The sequence below is a fragment of the Chiloscyllium plagiosum genome, chromosome 22 (genome assembly GCF_004010195.1).
Source record: "Chiloscyllium plagiosum isolate BGI_BamShark_2017 chromosome 22, ASM401019v2, whole genome shotgun sequence".
NCBI classification, from domain to species: Eukaryota; Metazoa; Chordata; class Chondrichthyes; order Orectolobiformes; family Hemiscylliidae; genus Chiloscyllium; species Chiloscyllium plagiosum.
Window position 1 is genome coordinate 33,189,201 of NC_057731.1, and position 22,960 is coordinate 33,212,160.

General features: G+C 40.2%; 1 protein-coding gene across 3 annotated transcripts in view; it reads right to left on the minus strand.

Annotated features, from left to right (window-relative positions):
• The window catches only part of inpp5f (inositol polyphosphate-5-phosphatase F), a 200,664-nt gene that overhangs the window by 76,416 nt on the left and 101,288 nt on the right, over positions 1 to 22,960 (minus strand). For all 3 annotated transcript variants that reach the window (XM_043712705.1, XM_043712704.1, XM_043712703.1), the window contains exons 3-4: positions 13,093 to 13,229; positions 1,472 to 1,600 (exon numbers count right to left, since the gene is read on the minus strand). In XM_043712705.1, the coding sequence (XP_043568640.1) occupies positions 1,472 to 1,600; positions 13,093 to 13,229 (266 nt within the window). The remainder of the gene's footprint in view (positions 1 to 1,471; positions 1,601 to 13,092; positions 13,230 to 22,960) is intronic.

Below are 22,960 nucleotides of genomic sequence, written 5' to 3' on the forward strand. Positions count from 1 at the left end.
AATTCACTTTATCTGATACAGATTTGAGGGGCAGATGCTTGCCAGGACACAGAGGATAACGCCCCTTTGGCTCTTCAAAAAAATGCTGTGGAAACTATTATACCCAATCAAACGAGTAGATGGGGAGGGGTGCAGTTTAACATTTCAGGTGAGGATGGCACCTTCAATCATGCAGCTTTTGCGCTAAGTTGAATGTTTTCTTCAAGCCTTGGAGTGGGACTTTAATTACAGGCAAGCATGCAACCAGAGTCACAGCCGACAAGTCAAGGAGATGGAACCTGACACTTCTTTGCTCTTTCCCCAACCCCCAATGTAAAGCCGAGCAAGCAATCAATTCAACATCATCTAATCTTTCCAGCCAGTTCCAGTTTCTTCAAAACAAGAAGAAACTCAAGCTCAATTAAAATATTCTACACGTTAAAATTATAATTTACTATTTTTTTTTAAAAAGAAAGTCTTCTGCAACCGCTCATTCTTTAGTTCAATAGAAGAGCAGTTACAACGCTGCAGGGCTTGTGTTAATAACGTTCGTCAACTGGCAGTGCAGAAAGAGATGCCTTGTACATTTTGCTGAACACTGGTGCTATCAGCAGAATGTCACAAAGCTAGCAACAGCAAAAAAATAGTTGGCCAATTTACTGAGGTCAGTGGCCAGGAAGATCAATTGTTTTGCTGCCTTATTTTTAAAAAATTTATTGCACAGAGCTCAATTATGGATCCCTCTGGAATTTTTGCTCTTTCCCTGCAAGGAGTGATCAGTCTCTGCTCAGCATTTTCCCTCCGACAGTACAGCCAAGCTCAGCAATTCACATGACAAGTGAAGCACCAGTTACAGTTTAAAATAGATCTACTAAGATTGATCTGAACTGCACTGCTGGGCTTGCAGCCAGGAATTCAAGGCTGCTGGCACCACTGGTGGACAGAATCAATGCTGCAATATTAAAGATTATAGCTTTTGCGGAAGACCATCAACTCAACAATGACAACACCTTCTGTTAAAAAGAGCTACAACTTGAATCCACGTATACATCCATTTCTAAATTTCCAACCCCCCTCACTTAACACAATTTAATGAATACTGCAATTTCAAACCAAGTACATCCAAATAATAACTTGTATCATTTAGCCATCTTTTCATAAGAGAATCTGTTAAACAAACAAGGTAGAATAGTTCCACATATTAGTGACATTATTAATAGAAACGTTCAGAATATTGGAGAGACCAGTTAAAAATTTAGCTTTTAAAAGTTGTCACAGTAGTTATCTTTCACTGTACAAGATTATATTTACTAACCACCCATTAAATCTATTCAGACAAGGCCAGATCAGTCCCATACCATTAGAGTTTTCTGACAAATACTCTAGAAGTCAATCTGCCTGGAATTCATCCAATTGCTTTTTTTTTAAAAAAGAAACCCTGATATTGTGCCAGGTTAATGCCTTCAAAGTCTTCAATCAGACACACACTCACCTTCTTCTTGCTTGGAGCAGCCACATTGCACTTAATCTGGCTCAAAGTCTTCAGCAAAAACTTAGAATCATCTGGAGACTGGGTAATCTTCTCAGTCTTGTTTATACCAAAGTGATGCTTCCTACACAGCTAGAGAAAATCAAGAGGAAACATCAATCATCTTTGTTCTTTATGAAACTTGCCAAAGCTCTTGAGAATCCATGCAATCTGAGCTGAAAATGTGTTGCTGGAAAAGCGCAGCAGGTCAGGCAGCATCCAAGGAACAGGAAAATCGATGTTTCGGGCACAAGCCCTTCTTCAGGAAAGGCTTGTGCCCGAAACGTCGATTCTCCTGTTCCTTGGATGCTGCCTGACCTGCTGCGCTTTTCCAGCAACACATTTTCAGCTCTGATCTCCAGCATCTGCAGTCCTCACTTTCTCCAATCAATGCAATCTGACAGGGTTCTGATGAGACTACACTTCGATCTTTTGTGCTGCGTTACTTGATACAGCTCTGAAAATGAGTGTTATGTGCACAGACATCCTCATTTCTTCCTTTCTAATCCCAATGTGTCTAGATGTGACAAGTTAATAACAGCAGAATACAAGATCCTGATCACAACCTGACCTCCAATTTTCAATCACAAACCTGACATGGTTCATTGCAGTTCACTTAACTTCAACCAATTGAATTAACCTCAAATACCACAATTTAGACAGATCGTATCCATGTAAAAGGGGCTCATTATGCAGTGGGAACTTCCCTACCTCTGGATTAGGAGGCATGGTTTAAAGTCCTACCTGCTCCAGAGGTGGGTAATAACATCTCTGAACAGTGATTAAAAATATCTATATCCAAATACAGGACAGCACAGTGGCTAGCACTGCTGCCTCACAGCGCTGGGACCTGGGTTCAATTCCTGCCTCGGGCACACATCTGTGTGGTGTTTACCCTGGGTGCTCCGGTTTCCTCCCACAGTTCAAAGAAGTGCAGGTTAGATGAATTGGTCATGCTAAATTGCCCATAGTGTCAGATGCATTAGTCAGGAGTAAATGTAGGGGAATGGGTGTTGCTCTTTGGAGGGTCAGTGTGGACTTGTTGGGCCGAAGGGCCTGTTTCCACACTGTAGGGAATCTAATCTAAAAATCTTCCATTTGAATTTACTCCTCCCCATATAGAAATTCAGGCTTAAGAAATACTTGCAAAATTCACTGCAAATCAGTTTGATTAAATAAAGGAACAAACAGAGCTACCATTTTTTCCTGTCCCTCTCAGCTAGTACACATGGACAATAGCAAGATCTTCAGCATACATCCAATATCCAGTCGACATCAATAATGCTCTTTTGCCTTTGAACAATTTCAGAAAATTCAACTCCAGTCCTGAAGAGTGAAAATCACAATTTCCAGTAAATCACCTTAAACTAGTGAGTCAGAAACAGCAGCCAGGGTACAAGAAGTGTTCTGATTTCATCATTTGAACACGGTCAGTCAACTTTATGTTCCAACATTGCTGTCCCATTTGCAGAATAGCTCATAAATTGTTAAAGGTACAACTATAAGGTAATGGTTCACGACTTGAGAAGGAGCATGACAACAATTGGTGCAAGCACTTCACGACATCTGGGAAGCTTTATGCAGTGAGCAAGTACCACTGACCTATAACCAATACAAGCATGAGACTAAGGTCCCCATCCAAGAAGGGTGGCTGTTCGCGTGGCCAGTTGTGCCAAAAATCACAAAATTCATATTTGTTCAACCCAGTCAAATATAAACCCCCTTCTGAAAAAGTGATTCATGACAAGAGAAATGAGGGCAAAAAGATTAAACATGATTGAACCAGATATCCACATGGAATATGAAACAACTCTAAACAAAACTATAGTTCATTAACAAAACACTTCACTAGTCTTTCATTTACCAACTTTGAGATTGTAATGCAGGTGGGTGTAGATTTAGTTGCGCAATTCTGTTTTTACAATAACAGTAAACGTCCTTTTGGTAAAAATTGAAAGTCATTGGCTGGTACTCATTCTGCCTTACTAAAATAAATCTTACCCCAATAAAATGGCAAACCATTCTCATCTCAAGCAAGCTGCCAAGGTCCCTTGTTAACCTAAATATCTACCTCAGAACAAGACTACCATTCTTCCGAAACAGTCTGAAACGGTTTTTGTTAGCCATGTATTTTTCCCCAACTTCTTTGGAGTGCGGGAATCACTGGCAAGGCCAGCATTTTAAGACACATTCCGAACATTTCTTATAACAGCACGCTTTGCAAGGTCACTACAGGGAGGAAGAATCAGCCACGCTGCTGCGGAGATGAAATCACCAGCAAGGTGAGGTAAACATGACCTGAATGAACCAGCTGTTCTTTCAACTTCTTCATTGTCACTTCCACAATGTTGGTTTTTAATCTCCAAAGTTTACCCTTACTGTGAATCCCAGATACAATCAGGGATCTAAACGCTCACCCTTTGGGTTTTTAACCCACTAAAGAAATGACTAAGTTACTGTACTTAAGTTATAAAGTGGACAATGCATAGCAATTCCTTTGCGTTTATCTGTAGAGAAGGGCCTACTCTTGTGTTTTTTAACAAAGATAAACCTTCACTCAGACTAAAACCAACAATCAAATTTGTTTCCATGCAAAATGGAGCAAGGCAGATTATAACTTGCAACCATTTCAAATATAAAGCCCTTACACCCCCACCCTCAGTACACAGAGCTCTGAAACGATTCGAGTGTTAACAACATTGAACCTAGGTTTCTAAATTGATATTCATGTCAAGCTGAGATAATTAACTTACACATCTTGTGATGTCAATGTGTTAAACCACTTACCACCCAAAGGAGGTTTATTGGAAATAAAATGGAAAAATGACTTTTTGCTACAAAAGTCAGTAACTTAGCAAGTACAAAGACCTTTTTCAAATATATTAGCGCAACGTTCAATTGTTTTTCACACCCTCCAGAACACAGATCTAGATATTTTAGCTGAAGCACTGGTGACTCTGAACAAAGTGAACTGGAATTTTGTGTTAATCTCTCACAACAACTGAAAGTTCCCAACATCCCTCTAAACCCTGACAGATTCTCCCATCACATCTCCACCCACCCCAGGTTTCCTTACAACTGTTTCTTTTCCACACAAAAAGGACAACTTGCTGCTTCACCACCTAGTAAATCATAAAATGAAACATTTTCACTGGATGCTCTCAATTTTGGAACTGAAAGCACATTTGGTGCTTTACAAAATGACATTCTGTGTACTACCTATAAACACAATTAACTTTGCTACTATCAAGTTTCACAATTTTGCATGCTGTTCCAATCTGATCATGCTGCCAGTAAACATTATTTAAACGTAAATTGGCTTGTAGACAACAGAATATGTAGGAACCAAGTGAATTAGAGAACACCGACTCATTGCCAATAAAGTTAAAGATAAACTCAAACAGCAGAAAGGCCAGTCCAACCTCAAGCAAACTCTTCAAATGCATCAAGACCACATCAGAGAGACTTGGAAACTGCATCAGTTTCACTCGGCAAATTTAGAGGTTTTTTTTTAAAAAGTAAGTGAGCATTTGCACGCAGGGAATGCATTAGACATTGCAGAAGGATTTTCAGAATATTTTGTAAAAACAGGCTCATAGGCAGCTTGTTAGGGAAGAGTCAGGTGCACGGTGTTAGGAGCTGGACCACTGCCACAAAACTAAGTGACCTAACAGGTTAGGGGTGCCGTGTGGTTGCTTGGATCAGAGGAGAGTACAAGGAGGTGCGGTCCAGCAGTCAGGTGTTGGCACATCTCAGAGACTGCTTCTTTTCATGGCTGTGAGCCTCACTAGTATTCATTGCCCATCCCTAAAGTGGAGTGAAGGTGGTGAGGGGGTGACGTGTCAAATGGGCTGCCACTCAAGCAGCTGTGTCCCAGCTGGTCTCAAGCTCAAGTGTTGTTTGAGCTACACAAAGCAAATGAGAGTACTCCATTTGTTACCCCTCACTGGGATAGCGTGCTGGAAATCAGGCCCTGCTATTCCTGGAGCCATCACCAATGTTAAAGTTGTTTTGAAAACCTCCAAATTTAACTTTCTTTTCGAACCAGGTCAACAAAGCACAAACGACTTTTTTCTACTGAAGAATTACTACTTATTACAGTAATTAGACTTTAACTACAGCTAAACAATTATGAACCATCAGCATATAACTTCATTAAAACTTAACTTTTAGCTTCATTAAAACTCGAATCCCTTATGAACTCCCTTTCTCAGACACACATGAAAGGACGGATAAGGAGTACAATGTTTGGTTCCTTATGGCACACCACTGGGCACAGGCCTCTAGTCTGAAAAGCAACCCCTGTCTTCTACCTTGGAGTCAAATGTCTGGCGCTCTCTATATTCTATGTGATCTAACTTTGTTAACCACTCTTGCACGAGGAACCTTGTTGAAGTCCATATAGATCACATCCACCACTCTGCCCTAATTAATCCTCTGTTACTTCCTCAAAGAAAATGCAAAACAGGGGTTGGGGGGGTGGGGGGAAGAGAGAAAAGGAGACACTATTTCCCACACACAGCCAGGCTGACTATCCCTAATCAGTCCTTGCTTTTCCAAACACCTGTAAATCCTGTCGGTCAGGATTCCCTCCAATAACTTGCCGACCACTGAAGTCAGGCTCACCGGTCTGTAGTTTCCTGGCTTTTCCTTACCATTTTTCTCAAGTAGTGGCACCACATTAGCCAACCTCCAGTCTTCCAGCACCCCACCTATGGCTATCGACAATATAAGTATCTCAGGGGCCCAGCAATCATTTCCCTAACTGCCCTGAGTTCTCAGGTACACCAGATCAGGTCCCATGGATTCATCCATTTTTATGCACCACCAACTCTGTAACATGGACATTTTTTCAAGATGTCACTGTCTCTTTCCGCACATTCTCTATATTCCATATCCTATCCATATTAAACACTGATGCAAAATATCTACCCCATCTCCTGCAGTTCATCACTTCTGTGGCCTTGCTGATCTTTAAGGTGCCCTATTCTCTCCCTAGCTACCCTTTTGTCCTTAATGTATATGGATTCTCCTTAAGCATATTTGCCAAAGCTATCTCATGTCCCCTTTTTATCCTCCTGATTTCCCTCAAGTATATTCCTACTACCTTTATACTCTTCGATGGGTGTTTTCCACATTGCTGTTTAGTAATACAGCAATTTACATTTCCTGAAAGGCATTTACATTAAGTGCACCCATTTCTGATGAAGGGCTATGCCTGAAACGTCAATTCTCCTGCTCCTCGGATGCTGCCTGGCCTGTTGTGCTTTTCCAGCACCACACTTTTTGACCTCACACTGTTCAGCCACGCAACAACCAATGACAATTGTTGTTAGGCAGAAGGAAATGGTCATCAATAACTAGTCTAGTCCATAGAGCTTCCTGTTGCCAATCAAAGCTGCATTTGTACACAAGGCCATGGGTCAAAGCTGGAAAATGGCATTAGAACAATTGAATGCTTCATGGCTAGTGCAGAAATGATGGGCCAAAAAGCCTCTGTCATGCAAAACCAATTAGTTTGGCAACCATTCAGCTCCAGTTGATCTACAAACACTTCAGTTGCAGCTTTAACAAGCAGCTGTGTAAACAATGCTTACAATGAGTGCCTTGCTTTTGAATATTGCAGCAATCCTTGGTCAATCAAGAGGCAGGTTAATTGCTGCAGGATTCTCTAGTCCTCACAGCATTAATATGGTTGGTCCAGTTCAGTTTCTATTCAATGGCAACCCCAGGATGCCGATAATGGAGGATTCAAAGTTGCCATGGAATATCAAAGGGCTATTGTCAGATGCTTCCATTGAAGATGGATAATGCCTGGCAGTTTTAAGGATTGAACAGGTCTTGCTATACATGGACTGCATCAGAATCTGAACAGCTGTAAATGGTGTTCAACATAGCACAATCACCAAACTTCCCGACCTCTGGTTTTATACTGAAAACAAGGTCATTAATGCAGCAGCTGAAGATGGTTGGGTCTAGGACAGTAACCTGAGGAACTTGTACATTATCATGATGTATCATGGCTGATCACCGCCAACAACAACCATCTTTTTTTATGTTCAGTATGACTGCAACCTGAGGAGAGCTTTTCTCCTGATTGGTGTTGACTTCAATATTGCTGGAGTTCCTTAGTACTGCAGTAGGTCACCTCACCTCTGGAATTCTCTCTCATGTCCTTATTTAAACCAAGTCTTGAGGTCAGGAGGCGAGTTGCTCTGGTGGAACCCAAACTGATAATGAGGATTTTGCTGAGTGGTTGCCACTCGTTAGCTTTCAATCTCTTTCACCACATTGATGCTCAAGAATAGACTGACAGGGCAGCAATTAGATGGGTTGAATTTGTTCAGTTTTCTTCTTTGTGAACAGGGACATACGTGGGCAACTTTCCACATTGCTGTTTATTAATACAGCAACTTACATTTCCCTGAAAGGCATTTACTTTAAGTGCACCCATTACCATTATAAAAATCCTTATTAAAACAGTGATTGCATGGTGTCTAATATCAGCTCATTGAGGAAACATATCAGCGTAATAGAAAATAAAAATGATTGAAAACCCAAGGATTATGTTCCAGCATGAACCAAGACCAACTCCACTTTTCAAAAGAGGAAGGGAGGGAAACCTCCAGGTGCTGCCCACATACAGAATAGTTATTAACACTTCAAGCTTTCAGCTCTACATTGTAGGGTCAGGATCCCTCTTCAGGATCCAACTATTGACGCCACTTTTACACGGAGTCAATAATGCGTCACTACTCACACCCAAAACAGAAAGCATGAGGTTTGCTGATGATGCAACAAAGACAAAGTTGACATCAAGGACATTCTGTGAAAGAGCTAGTTTAAACTACACTTATCCCAATACCTTTCAAGTACTTGAGCAAAATTAGACCATATGAACTAGCTACAAAACAAAGGATAAGATGTACTAAAGTCTGAACCCTCACCATTCAACAGTTAGAACCATCCACCATGCCAGAGTGTTTCATTTTGACAAAAATTCTCTCATTCCTAAACATCAATTCAAAGCATCCACACTAAACCACTGCTAGCTCACCAGCTGCTGGGAGGGTAGGACTTTGTGGAGAAACAGTGTATTTTATGGCAAACAGTGAAGTAATGTCTACAAAAGATAAAGGTCTCCATAACCAGAGACAAATCAGAAACCTTGTAGAAAATCAAGTCTCATCATTTACAGCACGTCGGTCTCCAGGTAAGATTGCTAGGAGACACATTCAATTATTTCCACTCTAGCTAACAACCATGTCGTAAAGACACACCCCATTCTTGCGCACACACTGTCTGAGCTCCTCTGCCTCAGAGGCTTCAGCTGGATACTAAACTACATTTCTCCAAGTTTTCATAAAGTCATTCAAGTAGCATTCACTATCAGGAGCCCTCCTGAGATCCTGCCATGGTACATAATTCGATATTCCAAAACAAGACTGCCATACCATTAAGCAGAAGCCAGATGAAATCAATAAGATCCAATTATAATTTTGAAATCCCATTCACCCAAAGCAACAAACTGGGCACGACTATTCTTCTAATTAATTCAAATGTGCCATCATTCTAGCCTAAAGATCATGCTTTTATTCCCTGGCTGTCTTATTAGACACGGTCAAGGAGAGGTCTGTATACAAGAGGAGTCAGTATTCCTGGTTGATTTCATAGTTGTCCGATTCAACTTCCATTGATCTCAATTAAAATGTAAAATGAGCTAAGTTAATCAATACAAAGGGAGAGCTCCTAAACCTGAATGGATAGCATTAGTGCCCTCCATTACTCCCACGCATCACTTGAGTAAGGCGTACATTAGAACATCACAAAGAAATGCTTGTTAATTCACTTCAAACAGAACAGTCCAAACCCTAAACAGGCTGTGTCTTACTGAAGTTACTCAATGAATCAAAGATAGATCAATCCAGGAAAACATAACATCCCCTTTATTGTGGTTAAAAAGTTGATTGCAAAAGAGAGACTGCTGACTAAACTGTCACTGCAAGATGAACTAGGGTGTTCAGCCCCAGTTGGATGAACTCAAACAGTTGGATCATGTGGCATGATACCATCAAATTGTTCAATATCTCCTCATTCTAGAATTTCTAAGCTTATTTCCAAGTACAAAACAATTACCTTCAAGAAATGAGAACCAAAATTTGGCTAAAAACATTTTGGATTTATACAGGAACCCTGAATAAACAGGACAGCTAATGGACAGGATTAAAAACAAGAGGTCAATAATTAGCAGGAGGCAGCATAGTGACTTAATGAGAGGAACACAGGAAACATGCAGGATTGTACCATTTGACCCGCTGAAATTGCTGCATTGTTCCATATGATAGCTGTTCTTTGTTTCAGATATACTTACTCACTAAGTACATCTTATACATCCTTTATCACCAAAAGCTCTTCAAATTCTTACATGATATATATGACAACTGGACCCATAGCTCTCTAGGGGATGGAGAACTGCAAAGATCGACAAATCTTTGAAGAAATTCTTCATATATCATAACGAACTAACTTCTTTTCTGCATTATTACTACCTATTAATACTGTAATCTGTTCAGTGATGGACTGACTTTCCCCCACTCTGACTCCTCAATGCTGGATGCTGAGGGCTTCCGAACAAAGACCAGGCACTTTCAGCAGAGGGCAGGGAAAATTACACAGCAATACACTGGCCATTTTCAAATGCACACCATTCAGCAAACATCAGCAAGTCTGTATCTACCCTGTTTAACACAGCAAGTTTCAAAGAAGAAACAGTGGGAGGAAATTTTAACATTTACAAAAAAAGTGCCCCCAAACCAATAGATTAAGTTGAATTCATACCTATGTTAAACTTCATGCAGTAACAAGTACAAATAAAGAAATAATCACACTTCAGTATTTTGCACCTTATCACAGCTTGTAAGATGCAGAGAAAAGCATTTCAACACAAACAATTGCTTAAAAGCAATAACTTACTTTAAAGGGTGAGGGACGGTCTAAATGTGTCCGATATCTTAAGAAAAATAGATTTCTACATTGAGCCTCATGTAAAGGGTTTTTACATTAAAAACAAAAGTGCATGATTACAACACATCCATGTTGGAATTACTATTTTGTAAGTGAATGGGCTTACATGCTGAGTAAAATACTGCAAAGAAAACATGGGAAATCTGAGCTCTATTGTCAGCAATTGCATAGTACAAGATGCCCTGAGCGTGTCAGCTTGAAGCCTAAGGGAAGTACAATTTCAGCTTCCATAGTTTTCCAGGAATGCATCTCATAACAATAACACAACTCGTCACCTTGCCTATTGTATGAACTGAAGGTCTTTTCAAATTGCTTTTGTCTTCAGTGTGTCTGGGACATGGCTTAAGTTCAGGCCTTCAATGTTAAGTTAACTCTTAAAAGCAAAAGGAAACAGAAGATTGATTTCATCAAAGTTAGAAAATTGAATAGTATGCTTTCACAAATTGATAGAAAACTCGATAATGTCAACAGTACTAACTGAAAGCTTTGAAAGGATATGTCAATCAATCTGCTGCTATCTCTGCTGGTCAAGATCTAGCGCTGTTATACAAAGAAATTGCCTGTTCACAGCACGCTCAAAACAGCAAGTCACAGAAGTACTACCTTGACAGTTTTAAAGTAGTAAGATATTGCTTAGAAACTGAAAGAATCTTATCGGTTGACAGGAATAAATGTCCGTCATTTCAACAATAGTGTTAGCTCCATTGCCCTGCTTAAAATCAAGAAAAAACTTTCCAATACAAAATTACTTTTGACACCTCAAAGAAAACTATGAAAAGCTAAATTGGTTGACCAGATAAAAGGTTCGTGGAACTCTTTCTCATTATTGAAAGAAAAACACTTCGCAGTTTCAAGGCAATAGTACAGGAAAAACAAATCTCTTTGGTCTGCCACATTTTAGGACATCCGTTTGAGCTTGAAACTTGGCAAAGCCCTTCAAGGCCTGGCTTTCTCAATATCCAAGCTATCTCTCACTCATTTGTTCTGGCAAAGTCACTTCATTTATATCAATATTCACATGGGAACTGATGATCAAAGGATGACAATTGGGTGCATCATGTGCCTTTCATCACAAAAGTGTAAAGTTTCAGTCCCATAACTCCTTGTCCTTGTACATATGATTTACATGTTTTCCAAATCCTTTGCCTTTTCCTTTATTCTGCTTATAAGTAGACATTTCAAAGCCACTTAACTTTAATTCTCCCATTCTATAAATGGAATCAATGTAGTCAGGTCCAGATATTACTGCAAAACAACTCATCCAAATCTTCAATACAGGAAACAAAAACAGCCAAATGCATACATCTCCCATGGCCTATGAATCATTCTGGATTGTGATCCACTAAAAACAGAAATACAAGTAGCACACAAGATGTCACTTTTTTTCACAAGAGTCCATATTCAAAAATACCAACAATTGAGTAGAGGTTAGTTTGCTGCAAAACCTATTTGTTAAATAACCACAGATCAAAAGACAGCTAACAATCTAAAATTTTGATTTTTTTTTAAACTTCATTCACAGCTGTGGGTGTCGCATTTATTGCCCATTCCTAATTGCCCAGAGGGCAGTGAAGAGTCCTGGGTTCACACGTCGGCCAGACCAGGTAAGGATTCCCTTCCTTTCAAGGACCAGATGGGTTTTACCCCCAACAATCAGCAATGGATTAAAGGTCAGTACGCTCCGAATTCCTGAATTTATTTTAAAATTCAAATTCCACCATCTGCAGGATTTAAACCTGGACCCCCAGAACATTACCCGCATCTTTAGATTAACAATCCAGCAATAATATCACTAGGCCATTGCCTCCCCTTGTGCAAAGATTTAGCACAAAATAGGAGATGCAAGGATACCACTGATTAACTATTCAGTGTTCAATGCCTCATGTTACTCATGAAATGAAACAAAATATCTAACTGGCTCGCTAGCATTTATTTACAAGCTAGTATAGGATTGGGATGAAAGTGTTTTGGTCTTAGCATCTGTTCAGCGTAGTCATCCCAGGTGAAATGGAGCAAGGCAAATATCAGGATAAACTAACAACCAATGCTTCACAATCTCAATAACAGAAGAACACATTGGCATGGGTCTGATATTGATTAAATTTTATTCCAGTACTACTTTGGAATTGTAAAATTACACCCATCGAAAATAACACAAGACCGCCCAAGCACATTTCACTTTGAATGATGCACCAGAATATTCCAGTGATTCAACACTGGTAACTATTAGGACAGGATTAAGTTTTGCAAACTTCTTATTCACTGTTCCAACATTGCTGTCAAATCAGGTTTGAAAGGAATCTTTAACTTGTGAACCCAAATTTGAATACAATACAAAACTTAGATTTTAAATGTAGTACCTGAAGCTAACAGTTGCCGAAAGTATGTGGTTTTGCATTTCCAAGTATTAATGTCACATCTGACAGGTTTTTAAACATGTCAAAATTTTAATTTAAAGTTGCATAGTCTAAGGTAACTTGTAAAATCTTTTACTCGTTGAGATAGGAAGAACATGTATGCCGGTAAAGCAAAAACAGGACTCAATACAGGCTTTTTATTACCTCCAATTCCAGATCCTGAGGCTCTGCTTCAGACAGTGGGATCACTGCTATCTTCGTAATTTTGTAAACATCATGATCCTCAGGAAGCTTTCCAATCAAGGATTTTTGTCGGATTAGAAGGAGCTGCCATGCAAAATCTGAAAAGGAAGCCAAAGTCAGTCAAAATTAGGAAGCAAGCTTACATCACTACCCAGATGGACAAACACATCCAAGAAAATGACCACTTCTACCACTAACTGTACATACAGAATATGCAGTGCTAAAATTGTCCTAAGTCATATCGGATCAATGAGAAAATGGATGATTACTAACATGGTATTTTATTGCACAGCAGAGAAAGATATGTGTTTCAATATGTTAAACCATGAATTTCAACTCTTTAAAAAGATCTTAAATCATAAAACAGACAGAATATTCTTACATAGTGTTATGACACGGGGTAAACCTCCTGCTTAATTTAAGCCAGCAATACAAAAAAGATTTATCCCATGCAGTAATCTGTGAAATTTTGAGGGGCCAAAAACTATTTAAAGTAAAAATCAACAATTTTATTTGTTAAAGTATAACAGAGAACAATTAATTCAACTATTTTTGCCTCCTTTTGCTAACTTGTCTTTACCGTCCCTTCTATAACACTAGTCCAATAAAACACTCAATTAATATTTACAGGAAAATTCAAATTTTAAAATCAGCCAGCGGCCAAATCTTCGCTTTATCTTCATCTGTCGATTGGCTCTCCAGGTCAGTATTGAGGTTTTCCTCTGTGCCAACTCCTTCTCTAGACAGGTCCCTCAGTTCTGACTAGCAGTTTACAGCTGTTGGTCTGGTGGCAGTTCTCCTCCCAACTGTTCAATTTTCCCTGGTGTTATATTCCAAAGCATCAGATTGCGTCATTTTAAGATTGTCAACGTATTCAATTCAAACTTGATTGGGATTTGGTATTTTTCAGGGTATAACTTAAACTGATTGGCCAAATTTGAATCTGTTTTATCACTTCTAGGTAACTAGTTACCCCAGTAGCTGGAGCACCTGTTACAGTGTCATTTTGAGAACACGTGGTGCTATCAATGCCAGCTTTTAATCTCAAAGGATTAGTACATCCACATTTACATAACAATAGTTTGCTTCTAAACAGACAACTGGTTAGTCACCTCCATGAGGAAGTGATGCATGGATGGTCATGGTCAGTGGAAAAGACATTAAGAGTTCAGAAAGAGAGCCATTTAATCCAGCAAGTCTGTTCAACCACCCAGTTAGATCAGGACTGACCTGTCACCACTTTGGTCTGTGACCTCAACACTCACTGAACAGGAGTGGGGGATGTGGGTTCAGTTCACCCAGTTGTCTGGACAGCTGGTTTGCCTAGTCAACAGCATGGGTTCAACACCTGCACCAGCTGAGGTCACACCTTCTCAACCTCATCCAAGATGTAGCGACTCAGTTTAAACTCACCACCAGTCGTCGTTCTCTAATGAGTGAGTGGCCGTCTGGGACAATGGTAACCAAACTGAACAAAAACCCATCAAATCTCCATTTTAAAGTTTTCAACTTAGCCCCAACCTCATTTGGAGAAAGCAAGTTCTAGGTTTTTTCTACTCAAAGGGACAAAGTGCTTCTTGGCATCATCCTCGAATAGCAGAGCTTTAATTTTAAGTGTCATGCTGTCTTGATTCAGGACTCTCAAAGGAAAGAGATTCTCTCTATTTATTGCAAAGCCCTTAATCATCATAAACATCCTGAATCTTCTGCATCCAAGCTTAGGCTCTGCACCTTGCCCTGACTGAACCCTTTTAGCCAAGGTGTTGAATTCCCTCCAAGTCAAACATGGGTTTGCCCAAGATTCATGGAATAAGATTTAAGATTTCACCTTCCACCTTTGAATAAGTATAGCTCCTCCAGATAGCTATTAAAATTATATATTTGAGAAAAGCTATTTAATTCTGCTCAACACACTGAAAGCAAACAGTTCTCGCTTTTATTTAGCTAGGGCTCTGACAACGAGTGCTGCAATAACAAAGTGAAACTATCATATCTAGATTTACTGACAAGCTGACATAGAACATGTCTAATTATTTATGGTTTTGGTTACGACTGCTTTAAGCTAATAGCACACATCTGCTAACTACAGTTTAGCATGTGGAAGACAGCTTTTTAAAGTATGATACTAATGTAAAAAGATGATAACATTCAAGAGTTTCTGTCATTGACATGGAGAGAACAGAATACATCATAAAAGCAAGCATTTACTGCAGGTTGGCAAGAAATCCATAGAGCCTACTAAACTATGCTTCAGAGCAAACATGCAGCTGCCCAACTATACAAATGATAACTTAAACTCCACATTGCATCAACTACCAACTCTCTCTGGAGACCATCGAAAACTTCATATAGCTTACATGAATAATCAGTAACATGTCCCTCCCTTAAATCAGCACCATCACCACCAAAGCTGCAGTTCCCATATCCAGGTGGAGAAATCTAAGGTGGACCAAATAACCAAAAATAGAAAGGTCCGTGTGTACTTAGCATCCTCTGTTACCGTCATGAAACCTCAGAAGCCAAGACACACAAGTGCTACCACCTCTGCTGCCTTAGGAGAACATGTTCTTCATGGGAGATGTCCAAGTACAGGAAATTCAGTTAGTGAACGCCAATGAGCTATTAGTCACAAAGGGCAGGATACGTGAACATCCACTACTGCCACCTTTCAACATCCACAGACACAAGACCTTTCCAGTGCTGCTCAAGTATGAAGGGGCAACCTTTTCAAGCAGAGGGTGGTGTGTGTATGGAATGAGGTGCCAGAGGAAGTGGTGGAAGCTTGTACAATTACAACTTTCAAAAGGCATCTTGATGGGTTTATGAATAGGAAGGGGTTGGAGGGACGTGTGCCAAATGTTGACAAGTGAGATTGTATTAATTTAGGATACTGGTCAGCATGGATGAATTGGACTGAAGTGTCTGTTTCTGTGCTGTACATCTCTATGACTCTAAGTACACCCACAGACAGGGACCCCACTCACCTCTCAAGTACATTTGCCCAATTGATAATGGCCACGTTTCAGAGACATTTGCCCTGCAGCGAGCTGGTCACGAGCATGAGACTAAGAGGTCACCCACACCTAGGACACAAGGACATCTGCAAACAAAAACTCAAATTGACCAGGATCAAAGTCAATGGATTGGAAGTCCTTGCTGGTGACTAGAATGCCTGGATAGAATCATTGGGAATGGCGTGGAAAAAGCTGAGGGCAAAAGTAAACAATGAGATGTTGGAAACAGACAAAAAAAAGCTTGGTCGTCCTCAAGATAACACAACTCTTCTGCACACCAGCCAGAGTGGGACAGAGACAAATCAACTTCAAAATTTCATTCTATTTTAGCACAAGATCCAAAAGCACCTGGAATGGAAGAATTCAAATGAGCTAGAGAACCAGTACCTATGCAAATCACTAAAGTAAGCAAAGCATGTTAACAAGGCCATTTTTAAAATAAAGTAAACTCTCATTTCTTTTTGAAAAGGAAGTAGTGAAAAGTAGGGAAGTTATTGCAAACTTTTAATGGAACCTGGCAAGACTACAATTGAAAAGTATTTCAGGCTGCCTCATTATAAGCAAAACTGAAGCATTGGAAAAAGCACAAAACACATTTGCAAGGTTGACGACAAGAATTTAAATCAGGAAAGGATAAGCAGCTTTGCTCCCTTTTCGTGACAAACACGAGGCAAAAGGAGTGACCAAGTAGATCTCTTCAAAACTGAAGGCAGACTTTGAAGTAGAAGCCATGGAGATTTCTATCAAAAGCCACATTCAATTCAGACAGAACACACCCGAGGAGCGACCAAGAACATTTTGGTTTCCCTTAATTATGTACTTCAATAGAAAAACCTGATGAATGAGTTTATAGAAGATACACCTCAATGTACATAGCTGGAAGCCAGTAATGAGGCTGTGGATAATAATTACATCAATCTGATCACACCTAACTTCCAAATGTTAAGAACTTACCAGCTATTCCTATGCAAATATCAATTGCAGCTGAAAATGTGTTGCTGGAAAAGCGCAGCAGGTCAGGCAGCATCCAAGGAACAGGAGAATCGACATTTCGGGCATAAGCCCTTCTTCAAGAGCCCTGAAGAAGGGTTTATTTGGAGGCACTAACTTTTGAAGTACTGCTTCTTCCAAGTGGACAACTACTATGGAAAATAAAGAGCATGGGAAGGGTTAAAACATGAAGACCACTGGAAAGCAGTGTTCTGTGGAAGGCAGGATGGGATAAGAATAGCGGAATGCTCTTACACCAATTAGCAGAGTAAGGCGAAGGCTGAACGGTCACTGTGGCGAGATGAGCTAGTTTCCCTGTTAAGTGACATTATGACAAGATTGGGGCCATAAATATTTGGGACATGACATTAAATATCTAATTAATAGTTAGTAGAGTCAGCTGGAGACAGGAGACTCTTGTAATTGATGGAACAGTTAAATATCTATCATGACAGGTTAGTCTGGAATAGAAGATTACTTTAGCAGAGGTGATAATAAATATTTAACAGTGACATGAGAATAACATTAAGTAGAATGTACAACTAAAGAGATAATGGGAACTAACATCACTGGTTTATTGTGTAGCTAGATTGAGGTACTTTGATTAAGAGAGTTGGACATGCTGATAAGCTAACAGGAACATGATTAAAAAAGAGATATTTTAAAAATCACAGACCCTGAGGTTTGCAGGCATTCGAGAATCTGCTTTCTGTGTCATGGTTTTTTTGTTTGCAAATAAAAGACCTGCTTCTTGAAGAACTCTCTGCGTCTTCTGGTGATTCTCTACATTTTCTCCACGACACTACCTGATGAAGAAGCAGCACTCCAAAAGCTAGTGATTCCAAATAAACCTGCTGGACTATAACCTGGCATTGAAATCAACTAGGACAAAGTGAGGACTGCAGATGCTAATTGAGGGGCTTACATCCAAAATGTCGATTCTCCTACTCCTCAGATGCTGCCTGATCTACTGTGCTTTTCCAGCACCACACTCTTGGCTATAACCTGGTGTTGAGAGGTTTTTAACTTGGTCCACATTAACCTTGTTGCTGTTGGGGTGCAATTGCCCACTGGTCATCCAACTTTCAAAGAAAATGCACAAAACTAACTTGAGGCTAAGGAAATTTGGCATGCCCACAATAACTTAGTAATTTTTATAGATGCACCATATAAAACATCCTATCCAGATTAATCACAGCTTGGTATGGCAACTGCTCAAAACAGCAATAAATTAAGAGTTGTGAACACAGCCCAGTCCATCACGCAAACCAGCCTTCCTTCCACTGACTCCATCGATGCTGCCTGCTGCCTTGGGAAAGCAGCCAACATAAAGAGCCCTCCCACCCCGGTTATCTACTCTCTTGCGTCACACGGAAGATAAAAAAGTTGGAGAAAACACAGCAAATTGAAGAATTTTCTTCCCCGTCATCATCATGCTTATGAATGGATCGCTCATAAATTAGAGTTCATCTTTCTCTGTACCTTCTCTGTAGCTGTAACACTTCATTCTACATTGTGTTCTACAACCTTGATGTACTGACGTAAATTAATGATTTGTCTGGTTAGCACGCAGGTTTGACACAAAAGGACCATCATAAACTAAAATGGTCAGAGTTAAAAGCACTGTGTGAAATGTTCAAAGGGTAGCTTAGGCACTCCAAATACAGCAATTACCAATAAGCATAAAAACCTGCTTACATCTCAATGCTTGCTGCTCAAGAAATTATCTTAAAACTTTACACATCACAGGCAAGGCTCAGGAAAAGGAAGGAAAATCTGCAGAGCTTTGCGTGAATGAGGACCATTCTTCCAAAGAACTTGCTTACTTAAGGGGTCTTATTTTGGTTGCTATGTGCATAAAAGTTTAAGCAATTGTTTACGTATTTGACTGCGAGATTTCTGATTGAATAGCCAAATTAAAAGGTAGCTCATTGTAATTAACATACAATTGCAAGAGGAACACACATCATTTAATGTTCCTTTGTGCCCCCCTTTAATGGTTTGGCTCGACAGAAATGACTTACAATATATCTATTGGCAATCTATTCAGAAGCAACAGGCCATTTCTTGCGGCAGTGCCTGTATATCAGTGAAGTAGATTAGCCAGTGAATGGGTTTCTGGATTACATTAAGTTCTGCTATATCACGCATTTCTTCAACGTGAATTGGCTTAAACATGATTGAGGAATTTAGACAGTTATTTGTAGAACACAAAATTTACGTACCTGTATTGTCTATAACGTGATTCCAGCTCCATTAATGTAAATGGCACGGTTATTGCACAATTTGCTTATCCTAAAAGAACAGAACTATCGCATTACGTCAGAACCGATGGATAGGGTAAATAGACTGGCACGGACTGGGTGAACTGAAGGGTCTGTTTCCATGCTGTACATTTCTATGACTGACTGTATTAAAGTGCATCTCTTCATTAGAAATGGTCTTCTCTTGCTTCCATTTTAAAATGAATACTCACATAATTAAAAAGAGTCCAATGCACAGCCTACGGTCTCTGTGACAGTTTGGGCAGAGTGTGGTTTGTGGAATTGGAGAGTGGAGCACCTGCCTTTCGTGAGGAGACTCTAGGTGTACACCTCCAGCCCAGGTGCTTCGCCTTTACTGGGCTAGTCATGGGGCCAGGGTCCTGCACTTATTCTGAGGCAGTGTTGGGTGTCCCATCTGCCCTCCTGAAGCTCATGTGCCATGTCAAAGCTCTGCGTCAAGGGCTCAGGCACATGGGTGTTAGGGTCCACTCAGCAGAGCTCTAACAGCATGGTCAATATGTTGCTGCTGGACCAAGTTAGAACACTGCTAATGGATTGCCAAGATCTTGTGGGAGGAGTGCTGGCTCCAGGACTTAAGAAATGTACAGCATATCTCCTAACACACTGTTCATGTCAAGTCCATGAGTCACAGTTATTGTACAGCAATGCCTTAGAGTACATATTCAAATTTAATTGTTTTTTTAAAATGTCACATTACAGTCAAGGCAGAGACCATTTTGCACTCCACTTGATTTTATTTTTCATTCAAGTCTAGAGGCATTATGCTCTGAAATCTGATCTTTGATGAATGCACACAGAAGTAGATTGAAGTGTTATACAAAAATACTGACAATGGCCCACATGGTTAGAAACAAGCAGAACATGCTGCTGTTGAATTTTCATTTTCCAAGATTGTGTGCATCATCATTTCAATAGTCAAAAAAGGGGTTCACGTATCACACAGGCAGCCTTCAACACTGAACAGTCTTCTCCTCTCTCCCAGCATCTCAAGTATGAAGTTCAACATTTCCTTTAGCTTTCACTTCCTCAAAACATCTCCAGGTTTTTAATCAATAGTTAACATGGCTTCCTGCTTGGACTCTACCTTTCATACTGCAAATCTGTACCCATCTGAGCTTCAAAAGAAAATTATTAGAAAAGTAAATCTATAAAAGAGAACTCTAACCATGGCCTCCAGCATTAATGCTGCAAAGACAAAGGGGACAAGGATAACCCAAAATAAATAGATGAGTAATTCAAAATAAAGTTTAAAAGTGGAAACGACAGTCATGATAGCAGAGGAAAATTTGGAAGAATGAAAACTGATGCCATTGTAATCAGTGCCAAGTCTGCATTAACAGGTTCGCTTCTCTTCCGTGAGAGATGCCACTTATCTCACCTCAACCACCTCATGCGCTCCCCTATCAGGCATCAGTTGGTACAGCCATCACTAATTCAGCTGTGAAGTTCATGATTCATAATTCAAGATCAGCTTCTTCCCCAATATTATTAGACTTTTGAATGGACCTCAAATTTATATTGATCTCGCTCTGTTTGCCTTCTCCGCTGCTGTAACATTGGGTAATGGAATACAGCAAAGAATACAATGTGCTGTACTGCATGCAAAACCAAACTTTTCCATTGTATGTAGGTACACGTGACAACAATAAATCAAAATCAAATCCAAGGAGAACAAGTGCCTCCAACTGACGACTCATCACCTCAACGTTAAGAGCAGCGTCTCAATTAACTGGCTCCCTTCAGAAGGGGTCAGCTTTTAATCCTGCTGTTTATCAAGGCCCAGAGTGGATCAGCACCTCACCAGGCCATTAAGCACTCCTGGGTCGGGGAAATATTACGCAGTAATGCAGCATCTTGTTTGAATCAATTACTGGTTCTGGAACCTTCTTTTATAGGTGCAAATATAATCGGTTCACGTTACAGTTTCCATTCACATGTATATTTTATGAAGCCATTCTTTTCTGTGAATGCACAGTGTTTGCACAGATACATTACCTCAGTGTAGGCCTGTGTGCGCAGGAGGCCCTGTTGCTTTTGATGCCCTGAAACAGCAGCTGCCATGTTGCCCTGGTGCTTCCTGTGCAGTGGTACACAAAGTTAGTAAAGCCATTGCAAAATATTCTGAAATTTTTCAACATGTTACTACCAATGTAAACATTAGGGATCCACGATCATTTGCATGTATTTAGAAAATACGCGCCCCACAAAACTGGCTCACCCCAGATCAAATCAATTACCAAGGTGCCTTTCTGCTAACTGCGCCTGAACATGGCTCTTCAAATATACTCCCAAATAGCATGTTTTTGGCACAAGGGCATTAATAGGAAGCTTTTAAAAAGGTTTGATTTTAAATAATAAAGATACTTAATTTAGTTGGCAACTGATTACTGGACACAAACTCTTAACTTACGTGGTAATTTGGAATTCTTTAAATTAGTGTGGCTCCCTACGTCTGGGACGTATGAAGTAGGGACTTTGCGCTGCATTTAAAAAAAGGTCTTAAAGCACAGTGCAAGCTCATGGAAGATTTTGGTCTCTGCGATTATACAAGTGCGTGCATTTAATGACTCTTGTTTGTGCTCACTTCAGAACATCAGTCAAATTTACATTTCCTGCCTGAGCAGCTCAAGTGAAGAGAGGCCTGTCTTTCCAAGACTGAGTGGTTCTGGTTATAAACCAATGTCTGGGATTAACGAGTTGAGTTTTGTAAAGATGGAATGAGGGGAAACATGCAGCAACAGCAGCGACTGGAGTGTCATGGAAACCACAAGCATTGTAATGCTATATCTCAGCAACAGCTCCCAGCTTTACTGTCCCATAAATCTCTTCCTCATTTGACAGTTAATTAAAATTCTTCACACCGCTGCCAGGAGATTTTTGTTTAGTATAAGATTGGATTTTCTTGGTCTGTGAATTTATGACGGTGACCTATATATTTACACGGAGCAGAGACACACCTTCCAATAAGGTCATCGCTTCAGTTATCCCTAAATACGGTCAAGGCAGAGCAGTTCAACCGAAATGACTATCAATGTTTTGTTTTACATTTGAAGTGAAAAACCATTTCCTACAGGGCAGCCAGTCAGATTGACAGCTGAATGGTTAAGGCCATCACCTTGGAGGGGTCAGGGGCTGGTGCATTCTGGGAAAGGGGAGTTTCACAGTGGCTGCCAGAGGCCATGAGACAACAGTCATCGTTGTGACATTCGCACATCTGGGAGATTCGCTGTGGTTCGAGAGACGAGGGGAGAGTTGGAGGAGAGCATGGGAACGGATTGCTGTGACCCAGTCACTTTGAGCCTGCTGCCAATGAGGAAAGGAACAAACAGCCATGTCAGTGGATTAAGTATACAAAAGACCTAAAACCAGACAGTGCTGGACAGCAGCCAACACAGCTCAACACAAAAACACCAGACTGCCCACGACAAAACCAGATGTCTGACTGCTTCCTCTGCTCACTGCAATCCATTTTCTGGTGAAATGTTCAGAACATAAACAGTTCAGACTTTTAAAGTTTACAGCACTCTTAGCTAACTTGCC